The 18,338-nt window shown below is 42.3% G+C and overlaps 1 protein-coding gene across 1 annotated transcript in view; it reads right to left on the bottom strand.

Annotated features, from left to right (window-relative positions):
• ift52 (intraflagellar transport 52 homolog (Chlamydomonas)) overlaps window positions 1-18,338 on the bottom strand; it is a 52,967-nt gene that overhangs the window by 13,637 nt on the left and 20,992 nt on the right. The window contains exons 4-9 of the mRNA XM_034167500.1: window positions 13,051-13,180; window positions 12,871-12,946; window positions 2,504-2,575; window positions 2,298-2,424; window positions 2,133-2,216; window positions 1,970-2,038 (exon numbers count right to left, since the gene is read on the bottom strand). Coding sequence (XP_034023391.1) covers window positions 1,970-2,038; window positions 2,133-2,216; window positions 2,298-2,424; window positions 2,504-2,575; window positions 12,871-12,946; window positions 13,051-13,180 — 558 coding nt within the window. The remainder of the gene's footprint in view (window positions 1-1,969; window positions 2,039-2,132; window positions 2,217-2,297; window positions 2,425-2,503; window positions 2,576-12,870; window positions 12,947-13,050; window positions 13,181-18,338) is intronic.

Here is an 18,338-nt window from a genome sequence, read left to right as displayed (position 1 = left end):
ACTTTTTCCGTTTCTTTGAGCTTTCAGATGTGTTCATGAATTTAAGCCAGCGCCATTCCATGGATTCTTGAGTCCTTATTAAACATTTTCAAACCATGTTTCTCACCATCTTCCCTCCGTCCGATGTCGCTCCATGACACAGACATGCCACAAAATTCTTCTTTTAAAAAGTTGTTGCTCTAAAAGTATCTGATGTCCACATGTTCCATTTAGCAGCGTCACCGTAGCAACCAACCAGTCCCGCTTTACAAATGTCGTAACAGCCACGCTTTGAGTGAGGAATTTTTCTCTGCAGATCCAAGGACACTGATTTGTATCAGTTATATAGATCAGTGGGCCCAGACTTATAAAACATGCACGATGTCGTAAAAAAAAAAAGAAAAAAGAATGCTTTGCGTTAGGCATTGTGTTGATGATGATCAGTGATGATCACGATTACACAGTCACACACACCCCACTCCCCATGAAGAAATCCGTGGAATTCCTTGGATCCGTGGAGTTTTCAAAGCCCTGGTGTACAGGTCCTGTAGGGATGGCAGACTGCAGTCCATCACCCTCTCTGCTGCATGGATGACACGCTGCAGTCTGCTCCTGTCCTTAGCAGTGGCAGCAGCATACCAGATGTGATGGAAGAGAAGGGGATGGACTCAGTGACGGCACCGTAAAAGTTCACCATCATTGCTTTTGGCAGGTTGAATGTCCTTAGCTGCTGCAGAAAGTACACCCTCTGTTGACAGCCACACCCAGTGTTGAGCCACACCCATTATTTAAAGTGAAGAAATGTTAACTGATAATGACCACCTTTATTATTTTGTCATGGTAACACACTGAGCCGCAGTAAAAAAATAAAAAGACTCCAGCCCACAAGTATGGAAATGAGTTCAGTCTGTGCGCACATTACCATCACCACACCATTAACATATTTTCCAAAGTATAATTCGCAACTGTCAAACAGTGAATTGTGAAGAAGAAAGAAAATAAAAAACAAGTTGCACCTTTTTTCTGTATGTGGAACTCACGTTGTAACACAGCGAGTTTAACAACAGACAGAAACTCAGTATAGCACAGGTGTACGCCACAGAATGTGCTGTTACTTAACATAAGGACTGTTGAATTCCAAAATAAGCAACCTAGACAAATAAATGTATGATAGACAATATATTGGATGGTATCTGATAGACAAGAGAAACGATGGAGACAGATTGCTGGCATACAGGGTTGGAAAGGCTACAATAAAAATGTGAGTCATTTGATTATTTTTTTAAAATCAGCTCTTTAATTTGGGATTTTTATACATTGCTGTAGTGTTCTTTTATTAATGGAGATTCTGTTGTTATTTGTGGGTTGCAGCCGTGACATTTGCAATGCCTTCAGATTTGCGTTTGTTTTCAAAGGATTTTATCCTCCAGTCATCTACCTTATGTACAACCCCAATTCCAATGAAGTTGGAACGTTGTGTAAAATGTAAATAAAACAGAATACAATGATTTGAAAAGTGAAGGAAGGAAAGGTGATGTAACACAATGGTAAACATACCACTGTCCCAGCTTTTTTGAAACATGTCACAGGCATCCATTTCAAAATGAGAAATATTTGCACAAAAACAATAAAGTTTATCAGTTTGAACATTAAATAACTTGTCTTTGTGGTGTATTCAATTGAATACAGGTTGAAGAGGATTTGCAAATCATTGTATTTTGTTTTTATTTACATTTCACACAACGTCCCAACTTCATTGGAATTGGGGTTGTAGCAGTCAGGCCTCAGGAGGCTATGTGCCCCCCCCCCCAAAAAAGATAACTAAACAGGCTCTGAGTATTTGGAGGCTTTTTTGGCCCTTTCAGGATTTATAATCCCAAAACCATCCAATAATCTGTCACCTGCTCAGTTTGACTGCTTCCACTGCACATAAGCGTGTGATGAAACTGCCGAGACAGACAAAGTGTGAAGTGTGAAGGTTCATCCTCACCTCTGGATTTTCTGCATCAATCCGATTCAGCTGAATATTATCAGTCAGAAGCCACTGGAGCACAATGTCCTGTGAAAACAAAAAATCATCACAGCACCTTCCAGAGAATAACAGATGACCTGACTCTATCCCTCTGATACACTGCCGAACCTGCTGCACTCACCAGGATTTTGGCGTTCTCCTCTTTGTCTATGTACTGGTCACTGAACATGTGGCAGGAGCCCAGCACTGCCAGTCTGCCCCCTTCCTGCACAACACAGGAGTGCTCCAGAATCAGCTCTCGGGTGAACGCTCACACCACGCGTTCTAACTGCACCGTGACACTAACCTTTCTGTGATGTAAGGCCAAGACAGGCCTGTTGAGAGGGAAGCAGATGGATCCAGTGGAAAGAACAGCCACAGCAGGCTTCTGCACCTTCAGCGTGGCACCGTGTGGGTAGACAAACGTCAGAGCGCTGCGCCAACAAACGCACAACCAGCGTCACGCAACACAAACCCTGAACATGACGGTATGTCATGCAGCGAGGAACTTACTGTGAGCCAGGTCCAACAGTTTCATCTTCAATAAATCCTGGAACAATTCTGCCTGCTGCCCGACTGATCTCCCTGGGGGGGGGGATCGTAACATTGTTAAGGTGTGACTCCAGCAGTGATGTGCGATCATGTGGAAAGAGAAAAATGTGAAATGAAAAGATAAATTAAATACTTATCCAGTGATTTGTACTATAAAGTTATTTTCCTTTGAACTTCACCAGTTTTAAATTTTTTATTCAAAACCACTGAATTTTCACATTTGCAGTTCAAATTCTGAGCAGAGACGTGCCTCACCTTGGACTGTTCAATCACTGGGCTAAGTGCTGGCACTCTGTGCAGTCAGACTGTCTCACTGTCTCTCTGTATGTCTCCATTAAAACAGTCAAACACTTTGGTTATATGAACTTAAATTCCGTAGTTTAGCTGATGTACATGATGTACAGTGTTTTTTGTCAACAGCTGTATGTGTGTGTAACGTGTTTTGTGTGCTGAGCGATCACAAAACGGCTGCAAAAAGGCACCAAGTGAGGCACGCAGTTCTCCTGCCTCGTGTTAGGGGGCACTAGTGATCCCAGGGATTCTTCTTGCATCAACTCATCAGCTGCAGAATAAGTGACAGCAAACTACAAGAGCAGCTGTTCATTTATTTTTTCCTCTTGCCTGGACTTTAGTTTCAGAATGGAGGATTAGATATCTAAACTGAAACAATTTTCTAAACTGGACTTTCAATCGAAGCAGGAGGTAATAATTAAAGGAAGGACCAAAGACCGGAGCTGAAAGGTTCGCTTCAGACAACAGAAGAGCTGCTCTTTTCAAACAGAGTAGGACACACAAAGTCTGGCTGTGTGGACGTCCAGTAAGAAACTGCCTTTTTAACGTTTTCTACCTCCTTTTCTCAACTTGTGACAGTGTCTGGACTCAGATGGAATATTGCGAGCTGAAGAATTTACAAAGAAATCTCATCAAAAACGAGCGGTCGACCACTCAGATTCAAAGCCAGAAAAGACTCCAAACATTTGTTCAGAAGAAGCAGCACATGGACTTCATTTATAAGTAAAGGTAAGACCAATTTTTTTTAATTGAATGTGCTTTTTGTGTGCTAGTTTGTATGTGTAAAGAATGCTGATATGAGATTTTACACATAACCCGTTAACTGCTGCCAATCAAACGGTGACTAAGCGACTCTGTGTTCATATTTAATTAAATCTGATTGTGATGAAGTCAGTGCTTCACCAGCCATCAACCTCACCACATGTCACTGGATTCCAGGATGTTTAAAAAGATCTTTAAGAGGGTCAGATTCAGTTCTTCGAGCCTTGACTGAGCTTCAAATGATCTGCTTGGTCCACATCCTGATCATCATCAATAAAATGTAATGTTTTTGGTTTTCTGATAGAAGTTCCCAATGTGTGAACTCTGACCACAGACTTGTTGGAGCTTCCCTTCAGCCAAAGTCTGAACCCACCTACAACAATTGGCATTACAACAGTAATTAGGGCACAATCTGTGGCAACAAAATGTTCCAGATGTGTAGAGACCACGGAGCTGTATATAAGAACTAGAGGCCGCACTTGCACTGAGCCGTGTGCCGACAAGGAGGCGTGATCGCCATTTTAATTCCGGGCAAGTTAGTGATTTGCGTGCATAGAAGTTCAAGAAACAGGTGAAATATGCCGGAAAGCTGCACATGTTGGCAAAGCCACAAACAGAGGAACAAGGGAGACAATATTTCCTTCCATAAGTAAGTGGTTTTGGTTCTTCTTGTCACTTTGTCCGTGATATTTGGATGATAAACAGCTGTATGTCTCCTGCCGTACCTGTGTCGCCCAATGACAAGGACCATTAACTCTTCACTTATGTCTAGTTGATATTTTCCACTGCTAGACCGATGTCTAGTTAAAATACGAGGTCTATTAGAAAAGTATCTAATATTCAAAAACCATATGGGTTTGAATCACGTGTGATTGCGTCAGCCAAGCTTGAACCTTTGTGCGCATGCGTGAGTTTTTTCACGCCTGTCGGTTGCGTCATTTGCGCCGATCGACAGGCTGACACCCCGCTGAAACAACCAGATCATTTCCAACGTGAAGGCTTTGCTGATCCGGGACGTCGTCTGACTTCTACAAAAATGGCAGAAGACGTGGACATCAAGACTTTTTCGGCACATTCCACTGTTACAGGAGTTTTTTTCATGGAAAGAGAAGCAGAGGGATGCACCACCGTGCCGCTCATGGCGCGGGACAAAATCACCTCCTTGTTGGTCTCACAGGACGGCTTTCAGTGCTCGGAGTGTGCCGCGCTCTCAGACGCTGTGGGCAGTCTTTAAACCGACTGGAGCACTCCTTAATCTGTGTAATCCCCATAAAATCGTCCCTGAAAGCCATCTGAATTTTCCAAATGGTGTCCACCTGGAGGTCTCTCACAGTTTCTGGAAAAATTTGATGCAGCAAAGCTCCAAATCGTTCAGACATTTATTCACAATAAAAATCTGACGAGAAGGGTGGACCAGTGCTCACACAAAGCCTGCTCACAGGCGAATGATGCAACCAACAGGCGTGAAAAAACTCACGCATGCGCACGAAGTTTCAAGCTTGGCTGATGCAATCACACGTGATTCAAATCCATATGGTTTTTGAAAAAAATAAAAAGGTCGGATACTTTTCTAACAGGCCTCGTATTGTAATGGTTTTAGGAACCGCACTGCGTTGAACACAGCAGCAGCTGCAGCAGGACGCCTCAGCTCAGCAGCTTGAACAGCGCAGATCCGTGTAACTTTCAACACCAATATTTGTGAATGTGTGAGTGTCAGAGTAAGTTTAATACTTTCCTGACATAATTTAATGTAATTTAATTTTACTGGCTCGATATTCAGGTCAAAATGGCATTTTAACACGTATTTTGCGAGCATTTTTCTGAGTGTGTTCAGTCACGAATCTCCATTGAAAATGCATTAACATCCGGGTACTTCATCAATATTTTGTCCGGTTAGGAGACATCATGTCACTGTCCATGAAGGGACGTTTTCGTTTAGTGGGCAGCATTGGGAGTGCAGTCTCTAGTTCTCATATACAGCTCCATGGTAGAGACCAAGGCTTTCACTGGGGAGGTTGGTTTGTCTGCCAGACACTCCCACGACACGTCCATAGTTTGGTGACACGTTTCTGCCTGTTTAAAAATAATAACAATAACTGCATGACAGATGCATTGTGTTTTTGTGTTGGTTGGATTTGGACGCAGTTTCAACACTGTCACGGACCTACTTCAGTGTCAGGTTCATGATGGAACAGTGTAGTCCATCATGGAGGTATGGACATCAAACAGACACGTTTGGATTGTTTTTTTAAGCCCCCCCCCCATGGCCTTTCCCACTGGGCCACCTACTTTGAGAAGTTGTAGGCTGATGTTCCCGCTGGGATGTTACTACCTCCAGTGCTTCAGGGTTGTTGTGTGTAATTCATCAATTCAACTGTGAACCACCAAATGTTGGTAAGATCACAAAGGCCATAAAACAGCTGAGGGCAGGGAACGCTCATGGAATCTGCTATACTGGAGGTGAACTCCTCTAAGGGGGTGAGGATGCTTTTCTCCTGGAATTGCAAACAGTCTTGGCTTCCATCTTGGCATCACTGTTATGGATGGGAAGAAAGGACTTGTTGTTCCACTCTTGAAAGGCTGGTCATCTACAACAATTACAGGGTTAAACATTGACCGCATTCTAGCTCTGCAAGTACTCACTATAGCCTCGGTTCCACCGAATAATAAAACCATGAATAATGATCCACGTATTAATCTATCACATATCCACTATGAAGAAGCCTCTATGTGCCTCTCTGTACCTCGCATGCACCAGGTATCAGCCTCTAATGAGCCCCGTCCAGCCTCGAGTGGCTTGTATCACCGCATATGATCCACATCAAGCTACATTTGATACACATAGCGCCATGTAATGCGATGTTGGTGCATGCTTAGGCATGGGTTTGGTCCACCCCTCCCACACTTGGTCCCTTTAAAGTGTGGGTTTTCAATTCACAGCATTCATTCAAGATGTTGACACATTTTTTAAACACAGTACAATAAAAGCTACTCCTGCACAGTCCAACTGATGTGTGCATCCATGCGCCAGGCTGCTGTTCACCTGTGTTCCAGGGTCATTAAATGCAGCAGTTCTTCATGTTCACCCAGCTCTCTGTGACCAAAAAAAAAAAAAAAAAAAAAGGCACCCCAAAGAGGTGGCCGCTTTAATTACAACTGCACCTGTGTGGATCACCCCCCCCCCCCCCCCCCCCCCGCCAAAAAAAAAAAAAAAAAAAAAAAAAAAAACAGAAAACCGATCCACAAGCACAAAACCCATCCATAACCAGACCAGCTACAACCGAACCACGGGTTCCTGGACAGTCGCCTCTGCAATTCTTCTCGCTGTCTTTATCTCTTCCGTGCTGACAGTGATCCAACTTTTAACTTTGTGTTCATCTGTTGCCATCTGCAAAATCGTTATTTTGTGCACTGGCATTCTGCATAAATGCGCGTCTTCATTTTGACACCAGTGATTCAACTGTTAACCTTGTGTTTGTCCGTTATGTCTGCAAAATTGCTATTTTGTGCGCTGGCGTTCTGCAGAAATGCCTGTCTTGAGTGTGAGTCATCGCATCAGCGCACACACAGTGGAGATCATCTGATCCATTATAACAAATGTTAAATCTATCATAAACATACTTTTACAGCTGCTTATGAAGCTGCTTCATTGTAATAACTTGAGTTATTACAATAAAAACATTACAAATAATTACCTTTTAGGCTGTTCCAAATACCCACCTCAGCACAGAGAGAGGAAAAAAGCTCCAAATGTCTTCTGTGATTCCAGAAGCAATTAGAGGCGTTTTCAACATCCAAACTGTGCCAGAAAATTATTAATCCGCTAAATTTTTTTTTTTATATACAGCATCCAGCGCACAAAGCAGGTAGAATTGTCACAACGAAGTGCGCGAGAGGGTGGAGCCAAAATGGCCTGTCCAAAATAGCCTGCCCGGTCCTCGTAGCTGCCAGGTGCTCGGATAATGGGCTTTTAACAGCCTCATCCTCACTACAAACATGCCTGTAACATCCTTGTTTGTCCTCGTAGTACCTCGTACACAAACTGCCCCACGCTGTCGTTGCTAAATTTTGAACTTCTTGAAATAAACACCACACTCTGCCTCTAAGAGCCGCTATTCTCCCACGATTGTTGAATGACTGGACTCATACCACAAAAAACATGCAAGTGTTTAAACTGTCCAGGATGCTCTCTGGGATATTCTGCATGTTGCTGGACATCATAGCCAGCATACACACAGGTACTTTTTTTGAGTGCTGTAGGGATTTACAGAGCAATTTTTCAGACTGTTTCCCATGGAATTGATCAGCTGGTCTCTGAACTCTATTGACACCATTTTTTCCAACAAGAAAATCAGGGCTGGGGTACCCTGCATGCCCAGATGAAACCTAACCTGCGGGCTATGTTCTCGACGCCTGGGGGAAATGGCGTGTCACATGCTTGGCACCATTCTCTGTGGAGGACGTCGAAGATTTATTTATATTTGGTTTTATTGTAGGAGGGCTGATACTTACTGCTTTATGTGCTGCCCTGATCTACCGGAGAATTGGCAAGATGGCTGCCACCAGAACCACGACCCCTCACTTGTCCGTCATGATTAATGAGTTGGGCAATGCGACACATTCTCAGACTGCATTAACCCTTGAACTCAGACCCAAGTTGGATAACATCTCGGAGCAAATGCACGCCTTGCAAAGGAAGATGTCGGAGACCAGGGAATACTCATAAATGGGATCTGGTTGTTCATGAGAGCTGCAAATGTGTTTTCACTGCTCAACCATGAACATGGCAGGCTTATCAGCCTCTGAAGTACAAAATGCCCCGTTGTTTTCCTCCAGAAGAATTTCTACAGCCTTGGTGAACCATCTTATCTTTCTGCAACTCCAGCACATACGGACAGAAACTGACATAAACTTAACTCACTTGCCACTCACATACGGACAGAGACTGATACGCATGCTCCCACCCCCGCTACTCCCTCCTTTGTGTTCCTGTCCCCCATCCCCAACCCCATCCCGGCCCCCGCTCATGCCACTCCCTTCTCCCTCCAGGGTGCAGCACAGTTTCAGCTGTTGCAGCTTCCCGTTCCCCCCAACCACGTGTTGCTGCGGCCCCTCCACACTCACATTTCCTCACTGAGTGAAACAAGGGAGAATCTGAAGTGACTCACTGTCATTAAAAGATTACTGAGTTTATTCTGGTGACATTAGGTTCATTTCAGCAAATGAAGTGATGTAATGGTAATTACAACTAAACAACACAGGATAAGAAAAGCTCGATGGCAAATGAGTGTGGCTCCTCATTCAACGGGCCAGAAACACGGACGCCTGTCATTCCTCAAAAAAAAAAAAAAAACACAAATCAACCTTCCCCACCCTGCTTTTTGCATGCCAGGCCACTGATAAATACTACTGCTGCCTGCATACAGGGAGACACGTAAAATAGGAAAAACCGGTTTCCAAGCACTTCTACAAATGGGCCAGTGGGGCTCAGGGGGTCTGAGACAACTGACTGGCAGATATTTGAGGATGTAGCTGGTAGCAACATCAGCGAGTTCACAGATTCTGCACAGGCTGTAAGAGAAAGTGCACTGATGATGAAGTTCCAAAAGCCAAACCAGAAACTCTGGCTGAACAGTGACACTTGTGCTAAGCTCAAAGTGCGGAACTCTGCCTTCATCGAAGGTGACCCTGACGCCAAACAGAACCGGCAGACATGACCTCAAGAAGTCAGGAATGCAAAGAGGGATTACAGGGACAAAGTGGCGTCCATCTACCACAGTCCCCTCTTGTATTGCTCGTCTACTCATGACTGTGCTGCTAAACAGAACTCCGTCATCATTATCATTAAGTTTGTTGATGGCACAACCACCTTGGGCCTCATTTTGGACGATGATGAGACGACCTATAGAGAGGAGGTGAAGGCATTAACCATCTGGTATCAGGACTGCAACCTTTGTCTCAACATCAGTTCAACTAAGGGGATGATAGTAAACTAAAGGAGGGAACAGCGGCCCGTCTACACCAGTGGTGCCGAGGTTGAAAGGGTCAGCAGCTTTAAGTTCCTCGGTGTGAACATCAGAGGACCTTTCCTGGACACAAAACACAGACACTGGTCGGGAAAGCTGGTCAGTGGCTCTTCTCTCTGAGGAGGTTGGAAGACGTTTGCCATGAACACCAACATCATCTCAAACTTCTACAGGTGCACAGCTGACGGGCTGAATTCCAGTATGGCGTGGGAGCTCCTCTGCCTACAGCTGGAATTTACCACAGAGAGCAGTGGAGTGGCAGCACACAGCATCGCTGGAATGAGCCTCTCTGCCATTCAGGGTAACGACCTCCAACAGTGTCTGCGGGAGACACCCAGCATCATCAGTGACCACAGACATAAAGCATGCCAGCTGTTCTCCTAAAACCCCCTTTACACAGGTCCTTGTGCGATCATGAAATCACGCTGAATGCCACATGATGCCAAAGAGAAGCTCAGCTGCCGCCAGAACCTTACAAGGTCCTCTCGGTATCATCTCACAAACTGCCAGAACTGCAATGGTTGTGGTGAAGTATGAAGCTGCCCCTGATTTCCGCAGTAGAATTGCCATGCCAACTGATGTCGGCAGAGTTCATCATAAACTTTTGTGCATGTTCAAATCTGAGCAGATCAGGCAGAGAGATTTGTCTGGTAGGTTTTCTGTGGCTGATGGTTCATTCTGGGCTTCTGAAATCTCCAGTGTCAATTCAGCACAAGCAGACATGCAGCTCGACTGTCGCTGAAAGGACACATCATGTCAGAAAAACAATCTGAGCCCCAATTACTGTTATGATGTCAAAACCAACTAAATATTCAATTAATCCTTTTTCCACATTTCTGTACATGCACATTCAGTTTGGATGATGCCTGTGTACATGTGGGTATTTTTTTTCCACTGCCGCGTGCCTGACGGCACCTGCATGAAAACATCTCGCGTGGAAGGTTTTATTTAATACATAAGTAGGTACATTAAGTTCACTGTGAACTCACCACAGTTTTGTCCTTTTTTCCATGAATTGTATAATCCAGAGTTTGACTCACAGAACGCCATGTGTAGAATACAAAAATGTGAGTTTCTCAAGAAGACAACAGTCATGTGACTTTTTCCGGTCCCAGTAATGAGTTAAAAAAAAAAAAAAAAAAAAAAAATCAGTCTTTATTTTTCCTGGCTGTCAGTTGTTTTCCAGCCATATAAAGTCCAGTTAAAGGTGTTATTTGTCCAGTGATGTACTTTAATGCAGATTTAGCTAACGCTGCCCGTGAATGAAGGCCATAAAACAGCTGAGGGCAGGGAACGCTCATGGAATCTGCTATACTGGAGGTGAACTCCTCTAAGGGTCTGAGGATGCTTTTCTCCTGGAATTGCAAACAGTCTTGGCTTCCATCTTGGCATCACTGTTATGGATGGGAAGAAAGGACTTGTTGTTCCACTCTTGAAAGGCTGGTCATCTACAACAATTACAGGGTTAAACATTGACCGCATTCTAGCTCTGCAAGTACTCACTATAGCCTCGGTTCCACCGAATAATAAAGCCATGAATAATGATCCACGTATTAATCTATCACATATCCACTATGAAGAAGCCTCTATGTGCCTCTCTGTACCTCAATGCACCAGGTATCAGCCTCTAATGAGCCACGACTGACCTGTCATTTGAGCCCCGTCCAGCCTCGAGTGGCTTGTATCACCGCATATGATCCACGTCAAGCTACATTTGATACACACAGCGCCATGTAATGCGATGTTGGTGCATGTTTAGGCATGGGTTTGGTCCACCCCTCCCACACTTGGTCCCTTTAAAGTGTGGGTTTTCAATTCACAGCATTCATTCAAGATGCTGACACATTTTTTAAACACAGTCCAATAAAAGCCACTCCTGCACAGTCCCGCTGATGTGCGCATCCATGCGCCAGGCTGCTGTTTACCTGTGTTTCAGTCATTAAATGCAGTTCTTCATGTTCACCCAGCTCTCTGTGACCAAAAAAAAAAAGACACCCCAATGAGGTGGCCGCTTTAATTATACTGGATCTGGAGAGCTGCAAATGTGTTTTCACTGCTCAACTATGAGTGTGCCTCCTCACTCAACGGGCCAGAAACACAGACACCTGTCATTCCTCAAAAAAAAAAAAAAAACAGTCCAGTGATGTACTGTTTCTGCAGATTTGGCTAACGCTGCCAGTGAATGACGGGGGAAATGCATGCATACACACATGCACACAAGCACAAAGTCCAAACTGATGAACACAAACAAATTAACCATGTAATATTATTTATTTTGTTTCGTTCTCTCTCACTGTGCACGGGCAATGAGGGAATATGAGGCAAACAAAATCCAGCATCTATGTCAAAAAAGTGGCAGATCTCCTTGGAAATTTGATGTCATCTATAGTGCACAAACTCCCACGTGAGACACCAATGCACAAGGACCGCTGAAGCACTTACACAGAGGTGTTTTCACGTCACCTCTGCGGATCAGCCGCGTTTTAAGCAGCACCACAGACTCACAACTGCTGCTGTGCAGTGTAAAGGGTGGTTTAACACTGTCTGGCAGACAGACACACCTCGTTGAAGGCAACATTCCAGCTTTCACCTCATGTAATATTTGCACCATTGAACTCCTAAACATTCATTATTTGTATACTATCAGGCCCGCCACCTCCTTCATTCTAAAATCTAAACATTCCATTGCACCGTTTCCCAATATACACTCTGTTTTTACTCTGTCAGGACTTGAATTCCTCACTTTCACCAATCTGCTATGCTGGTGTCTGCACTGCTGACCTGTTATCCTGCTAATGTTAGCCTGAATGCTGGCACTGCCCCTTCAGAATAAAGTTCTTAAACTGGTTGATGTGAAAATACTGCTGTTGTGAAGCAAAAACAGATTTAGGAGAATACGTACAAGTAAAACAGCATCTGACAACGCTGACAGCCACTATGTCAAGGACAGGCTAAGACTGGCCACAAAAAAGTGTGTACAAAATTATTTTAACAGTCCACTCCAGACTATTACCTACATATTTGACAAACACTGTAAATTTAATTTCACTGTGTTCAGCAGTTGACATTGTAGCTTTTCTGTGCAAACAATAGAGAGGAAATACAAACAACCCTTTCTAACATCTGTATTTTATGCTTGGTGTCACTGAATAATGAACATGCACAGGAGAAAACTTAATGTCCTTCAGCAAAGAAAACACAGAACATATATGGTGAAGGTGATCAGTTTCACTGTCGGCTGTCACAAACCTGTTCAACACACCGTTGGACACAAGAGCCTCCTTCGGATGGAAGTACTTGTAGTACATCGTCCTCACAACTGCATCTGCAAGATTGTGTGGAAAAGAGTCAACTCTAAAAACCTTCATTTTAAACTATATCCACACATGTACAACTACAAGTGTTACTTGAATAAACTTCATCACGTACCACTGTTGACTGTTATTCCAAACTCCTCCAGGAGGAAGTTAATATTAGTGATATATTTTGTTTCTCCTCCTTCACCGAGCATGACAAGAACATCTCCTCCTCCATCAAGGTAGAACTTCAGTGCTTCCAACTGAAGAAGGGGACATCATGACAAAAACATGCATACATACAAACTGCACAACGAGGACTGCATGTCTTAAATGTGAATGCGTATTGTCAATTCAGCGCATTTGCCTTCATGAATGTGCAATTTGAGGTTCTCCACCCAAGTGTGCAAAATTGTGGGAAGAAACAGAAAATAGCTGAGGTCTGCACACGCAGCACGATTTATCAAGGTCAAAAGGAAATGTAGCAGGTGCAAACGGTGTCTGGAGTTACCGAGTTTGAAACCTTATCGTTAACTGGCAACTAAAAACATGATATAGGACATCACGGCTGTGTGCAAAGGACACCCATCACTTGAACACACTCATGCACTTTCTTTCTTTTTTGGAATTCATTTTTTTTATTATCATTTCATGCCAAATACATACATAAGCCACTGTGTGTCATCATCCTCAAATTATCAACATCAACATACAATCATTTCAAAAGCACACATTCCCTGACACAAAATGCTGTAAAGCAATATTAGGAAATAATGCAAACAGAAGCAAAACAATTAGGGAGTAGACTGTCGTTACAGCTTAACTAATGATCTGAGAAAACAAATTCAGGCCTGTGAGGCGTTACATAGTGGATCCATTTTATCCAGTATGAGGTAAACTGTTCCCATTTATAGTTGACACACGCTGTTATTTTTTCCATATTGTAAATGTCCATCCACCCAGTTAAAGTTGAACTTTTCTGTAATAATAACCATTTCCTGGTTAATGCCTTTTTAATTGCGAATGACAAAATGTTAAATAAATATTTGTCTTTTTTTTTTTACCATTTCAAGATATATAATCTTCATCTCAAGGCATTACATCCTTGAAAATATCTTGTAGAGCCATGTGTATCTCTCTCCAGATGTCCTTGATAACCAGGCAGACCCAGAAAACGTGGTGGTAGTTTGCAGGTTGCTTACCACAGTTTCTCCTACATACAGGGGGAGCTCCATCGTAGTGGGATTTCTGAGCGGGTGTAATAAAATATCTTATCAGGTTTTTCCACCTGAATTCCTTCCAGATCTGCGAACTAGTTCATTTCCAATGATATCTCCACACTGTTGTCCATTCCTCCTCAGATATACGAGTACTTATTCCTCCTTCTTGCTCCCATTTGTCTTTAATGTATGTAGTTGTAACAAGCCTTTGTATGCACATGATATGATTCTACCATTTATTTCAGAGTTACATATATGCTTTCTTACACATTTCTATCAAACTCACCTTTGCTTCTGACACATTTTTTTACTTTCGTATTAATATAGTGTCGTATCTGCAGATAGTGGAATAAATCTTGTTTTTCTAAAAAGTATCTTTCTTTAATTGTATCAAAACAAAGCATTGTTCCCCCTTTCAGTAGTTTGCATAAAGCTGTCAAAGCCTTAAACGTCCAGTCCTTAAACCTGGTATCCAATCTACTAGGCACAGAGTCATATGCGCATCATTTAAGAACTACTATTATATCCCCATCTAATTTATGTTCTTTTATGATACTTTCCACATTTTAAGAGTACATTTCACCCATGGATTGTCAACCATTTTTATGTAATTTTGTAGGTTATTGTTAGCTATAATGGCCTGTATGGGAGTGAAACATATTTTCTCTTCTATACGTTTCCACTGAGGATTATATATAGGACTGGACCAGCATATAATTGTTCTTATCTGTGTTGCGAGAAAATAATCGCTGAGAGAAGGTAGACCGCATCCCCCCATTTCCTTGGTCAGCTGTAAAGTTTTGAGACGGACCCTATATCTCTTGTCTCACCATATTTATCTTGACAACATTTTTTCTGATTATTAAAATGGAAATGATTGATTTCTATTGGTAGGGTGTGAAATAAATATAATAACCGAAGTAAAATATTCATTTTAATAGATTCAATTCTTGAGGAAAAATTAAGAAAAGGAGTTAGGCTCCATCTGGTCATATCTTCCTTATTTTTTTTTTTTTTTATACAGGAACATAATTGGATTCAAATAATTTTGATAAATCCTGCGGGATGTTTATGCCTAAATATCTGATGGATTTTGTTTGCCATATGGGCATTCATTCTTAATTACATCTGGTAGGTTATAATTATATGCAAGTAATTGAGTCTTACCTATATTAACCTTATATCCTGATAATTTACCATATTGCTCAAATGTTTTCATCAAATCAGGTAAAGCATATGTTGGTTGCCCCACGTACACTAAAATATCACCCACATAGCAGGCTAATTTATACTCTGTACCTTTTATAAAAATTCCCTTAATATTATCGTATGGCTAATATGCTGAGCCAACAGTTCGAAATATAATGCAAAAAGTAGAGGTGACCATGCACAGCCCTGTCTGGAGCCTCTTTAGAGGGTAAAGCTCTTTGATAAAGATCCATTTATTTTGATTCCAGCAGTAGGATTGTTGTATAATGCCTATAGTTTTAACAAGTGTATCATGGAAGCCAAACCTATGTAAAACCCTATACAGAAAATCCCAATTAACTGAGTCAAATGCTTTTTCCGTGTTATTACTTATTACTATTGCTGTAGTCTTTATTTTTTGTATATGATCTATGATGTGTAATGTCTTTTGTATATTGTGTTTGGGGTCATTATGTATTAATGTAGGTAGGAACTCCTCTACTCCTCTGGCCATAATCAAGGTGAATAATCGGTAATCTATGTTAATTACGGATATTGGTCGATAGGATCCACACTCCACCTTATCTTTACCTTCTTTTGGTGTAGCTGATTATGATCACCTCCTTCCAACTGGGCGGCGTTTGCGCCTTTTTTCAAACCAAATTCAGTGTAGGAAGTATAATGCAGGGCTGGCATTGAGGCAATATGGCTAAGCCTGAAACTACAGTAGTGTTCAGAATAATAGTAGTGCTATGTGACTAAAAAGATTAATCCAGGTTTTGAGTATATTTCTTATTGTTACATGGGAAACAAGGTACCAGTAGATTCAGTAGGTTCTCACAAATCCAACAAGACCAAGCATTCATGATATGCACACTCTTAAGGCTATGAAATTGGGCTATTAGTAAAAAAAAAAGTAGAAAAGGGGATGTTCACAATAATAGTAGTGTGGCATTCAGTCAGTGAGTTCGTCAATTTTGTGGAACAAACAGGTGTGAATCAGGTGTCCCCTATTTAAGGATGAAGCCAGCACCTGTTGAACATGCTTTTCTCTTTGAAAGCCTGAGGAAAATGGGACGTTCAAGACACTGTTCAGAAGAACAGCATAGTTTGATTAAAAAGTTGATTGGAGAGGGGAAAACTTATACGCAAGTGCAAAAAATTATACGCTGTTCATCTACAATGATCTCCAATGCTTTAAAATGGTAAAAAAAAAAAAAAAAAACAGACGCATGGAAGAAAACGGAAAACAACCATCAAAATGGATAGAAGAATAACCAGAATGGCAAAGGCTCACCCATTGATCAGCTCCAGGATGATCAAAGACAGTCTGGAGTTACCTGTAAGTGCTGTGCTAATTTATTTGCAAGAATCCCCTGCAAAGTCCCTCTGTTAAATAAAAGACATGTGCAGAAGAGGTTACAATTTGCCAAAGAACACATCAATTGGCCTAAAGAGAAATGGAGGAATATTTTGTGGACTGATGAGAGTAAAACTGTTCTTTTTGGGTCCAAGGGCCGCAGACAGTTTGTGAGACGACCCCCAAACTCTGAATTCAAGCCACAGTTCACAGTGAAGACAGTGAAGCATGGTGGTGCAAGCATCATGATATGGGCATGTTTCTCCTACTACGGTGTTGGGCCTATATATTGCATACCAGGTATCATGGATCAGTTTGGATATGTCAAAATACTTGAAGAGGTCATGTTGCCTTATGCTGAAGAGGACATGCCCTTGAAATGGGTGTTTCAACAAGACAATGACCCCAAGCACACTAGTAAACCAGCAAAATCTTGGTTCCAAACCAACAAAATTAATGCCTCACAGATGTGAAGAAATCATCAAAAACTGGTTATACAACTAAATACTAGTTTAGTGATTCACAGGATTGCTAAAAAAGCAGTTTGAACATAATAGTTTTGAGATTGCGTGCAACAGCGCATCGAAGAGCACTGAAATTAGACTTTTAGCCGACTTGGTGTCAGCAATCAAACTAAATGCAGTGCAGCAGGGTTTAATTGTGCGCGCGCTTCTTCCTCCGCCAGACTGGAGGAGGTGCAGAGATGTCTGGCTGCACGTGAGTCTCCTCTCGCTCCTCTGGTTCAGACTCGTTCTCCCGCTCAACGGTTACAACAGCAGGTGGAACACCTGCAGGAGCATCCAGGAGCTTCAGCAGGAACTGTGGAACGACATTTGGAGCCGAGTTTAATTGTGCGCACGTGACAGAAAACTGATTTGTCGTGGCGCGCAGTGAAATGTGACGCTGCGTTACAAGTCGTGTCAAAACTTGACCGTTTCCATTTCACTTCATAATAACGCGTGACAGTCTGGGCTCCAAGAACCATTACAGGAACCACTACGAACATTGTCACGTTCTATTAAGGATCAATACTCATCAAGACGGATCAATACACTCAGCTGCAACCTCCACGATGTGAGACGAAATGAGGGTGGTGTGTGACATTCATGGAAGATTTTTTGACAGGCAAAAACATGCTCCACGAATATCAAGAATATCACGCACCAACACGCACTATTAAGAAACCTGTTCAGATGCGTTAAGTCACGTTAAGAATGTCAGGAATGTGTCACGAATGACGGAAAAACGACATTCATAGCGCGTCTTGCTTATGTGTAAACGCACCTTAACAATAAAAAATATACTCAAAACCTGGATTAATCTTTTTAGTCACACAGCACTACTATGATTCTGAACACTACTGTAATTTGTCGAGGAGTTTGGGGGCCGCCTAGGTCCCCAATGGGGTCTGGGGGGGGAGCCTTTTCAAACCTGTTTGGAAAGCTCTCAGGAACACCCAATGTTAAAGATTGTAAACAATCATCACCATCAGAAAATGAAAAAGATTGGGTTTGTATCCACTCCGAGTTTCAAATGTGTGAAAAATAATTATTTTTTTCAATAAATGAATAGTTATTAACTTACAACATGGGCTAAGCATTTTGTTTTCAAAATGCCAAAAAACTAAGACCTCTTCAAACTACATAGATAAAA

Source organism: Thalassophryne amazonica, chromosome 3 (assembly GCF_902500255.1).
Source record: "Thalassophryne amazonica chromosome 3, fThaAma1.1, whole genome shotgun sequence".
Classification (NCBI taxonomy): Eukaryota; Metazoa; Chordata; class Actinopteri; order Batrachoidiformes; family Batrachoididae; genus Thalassophryne; species Thalassophryne amazonica.
Note: the sequence above shows the minus strand (reverse complement) of the source record. Positions and strands in the feature narration are given on the sequence as shown.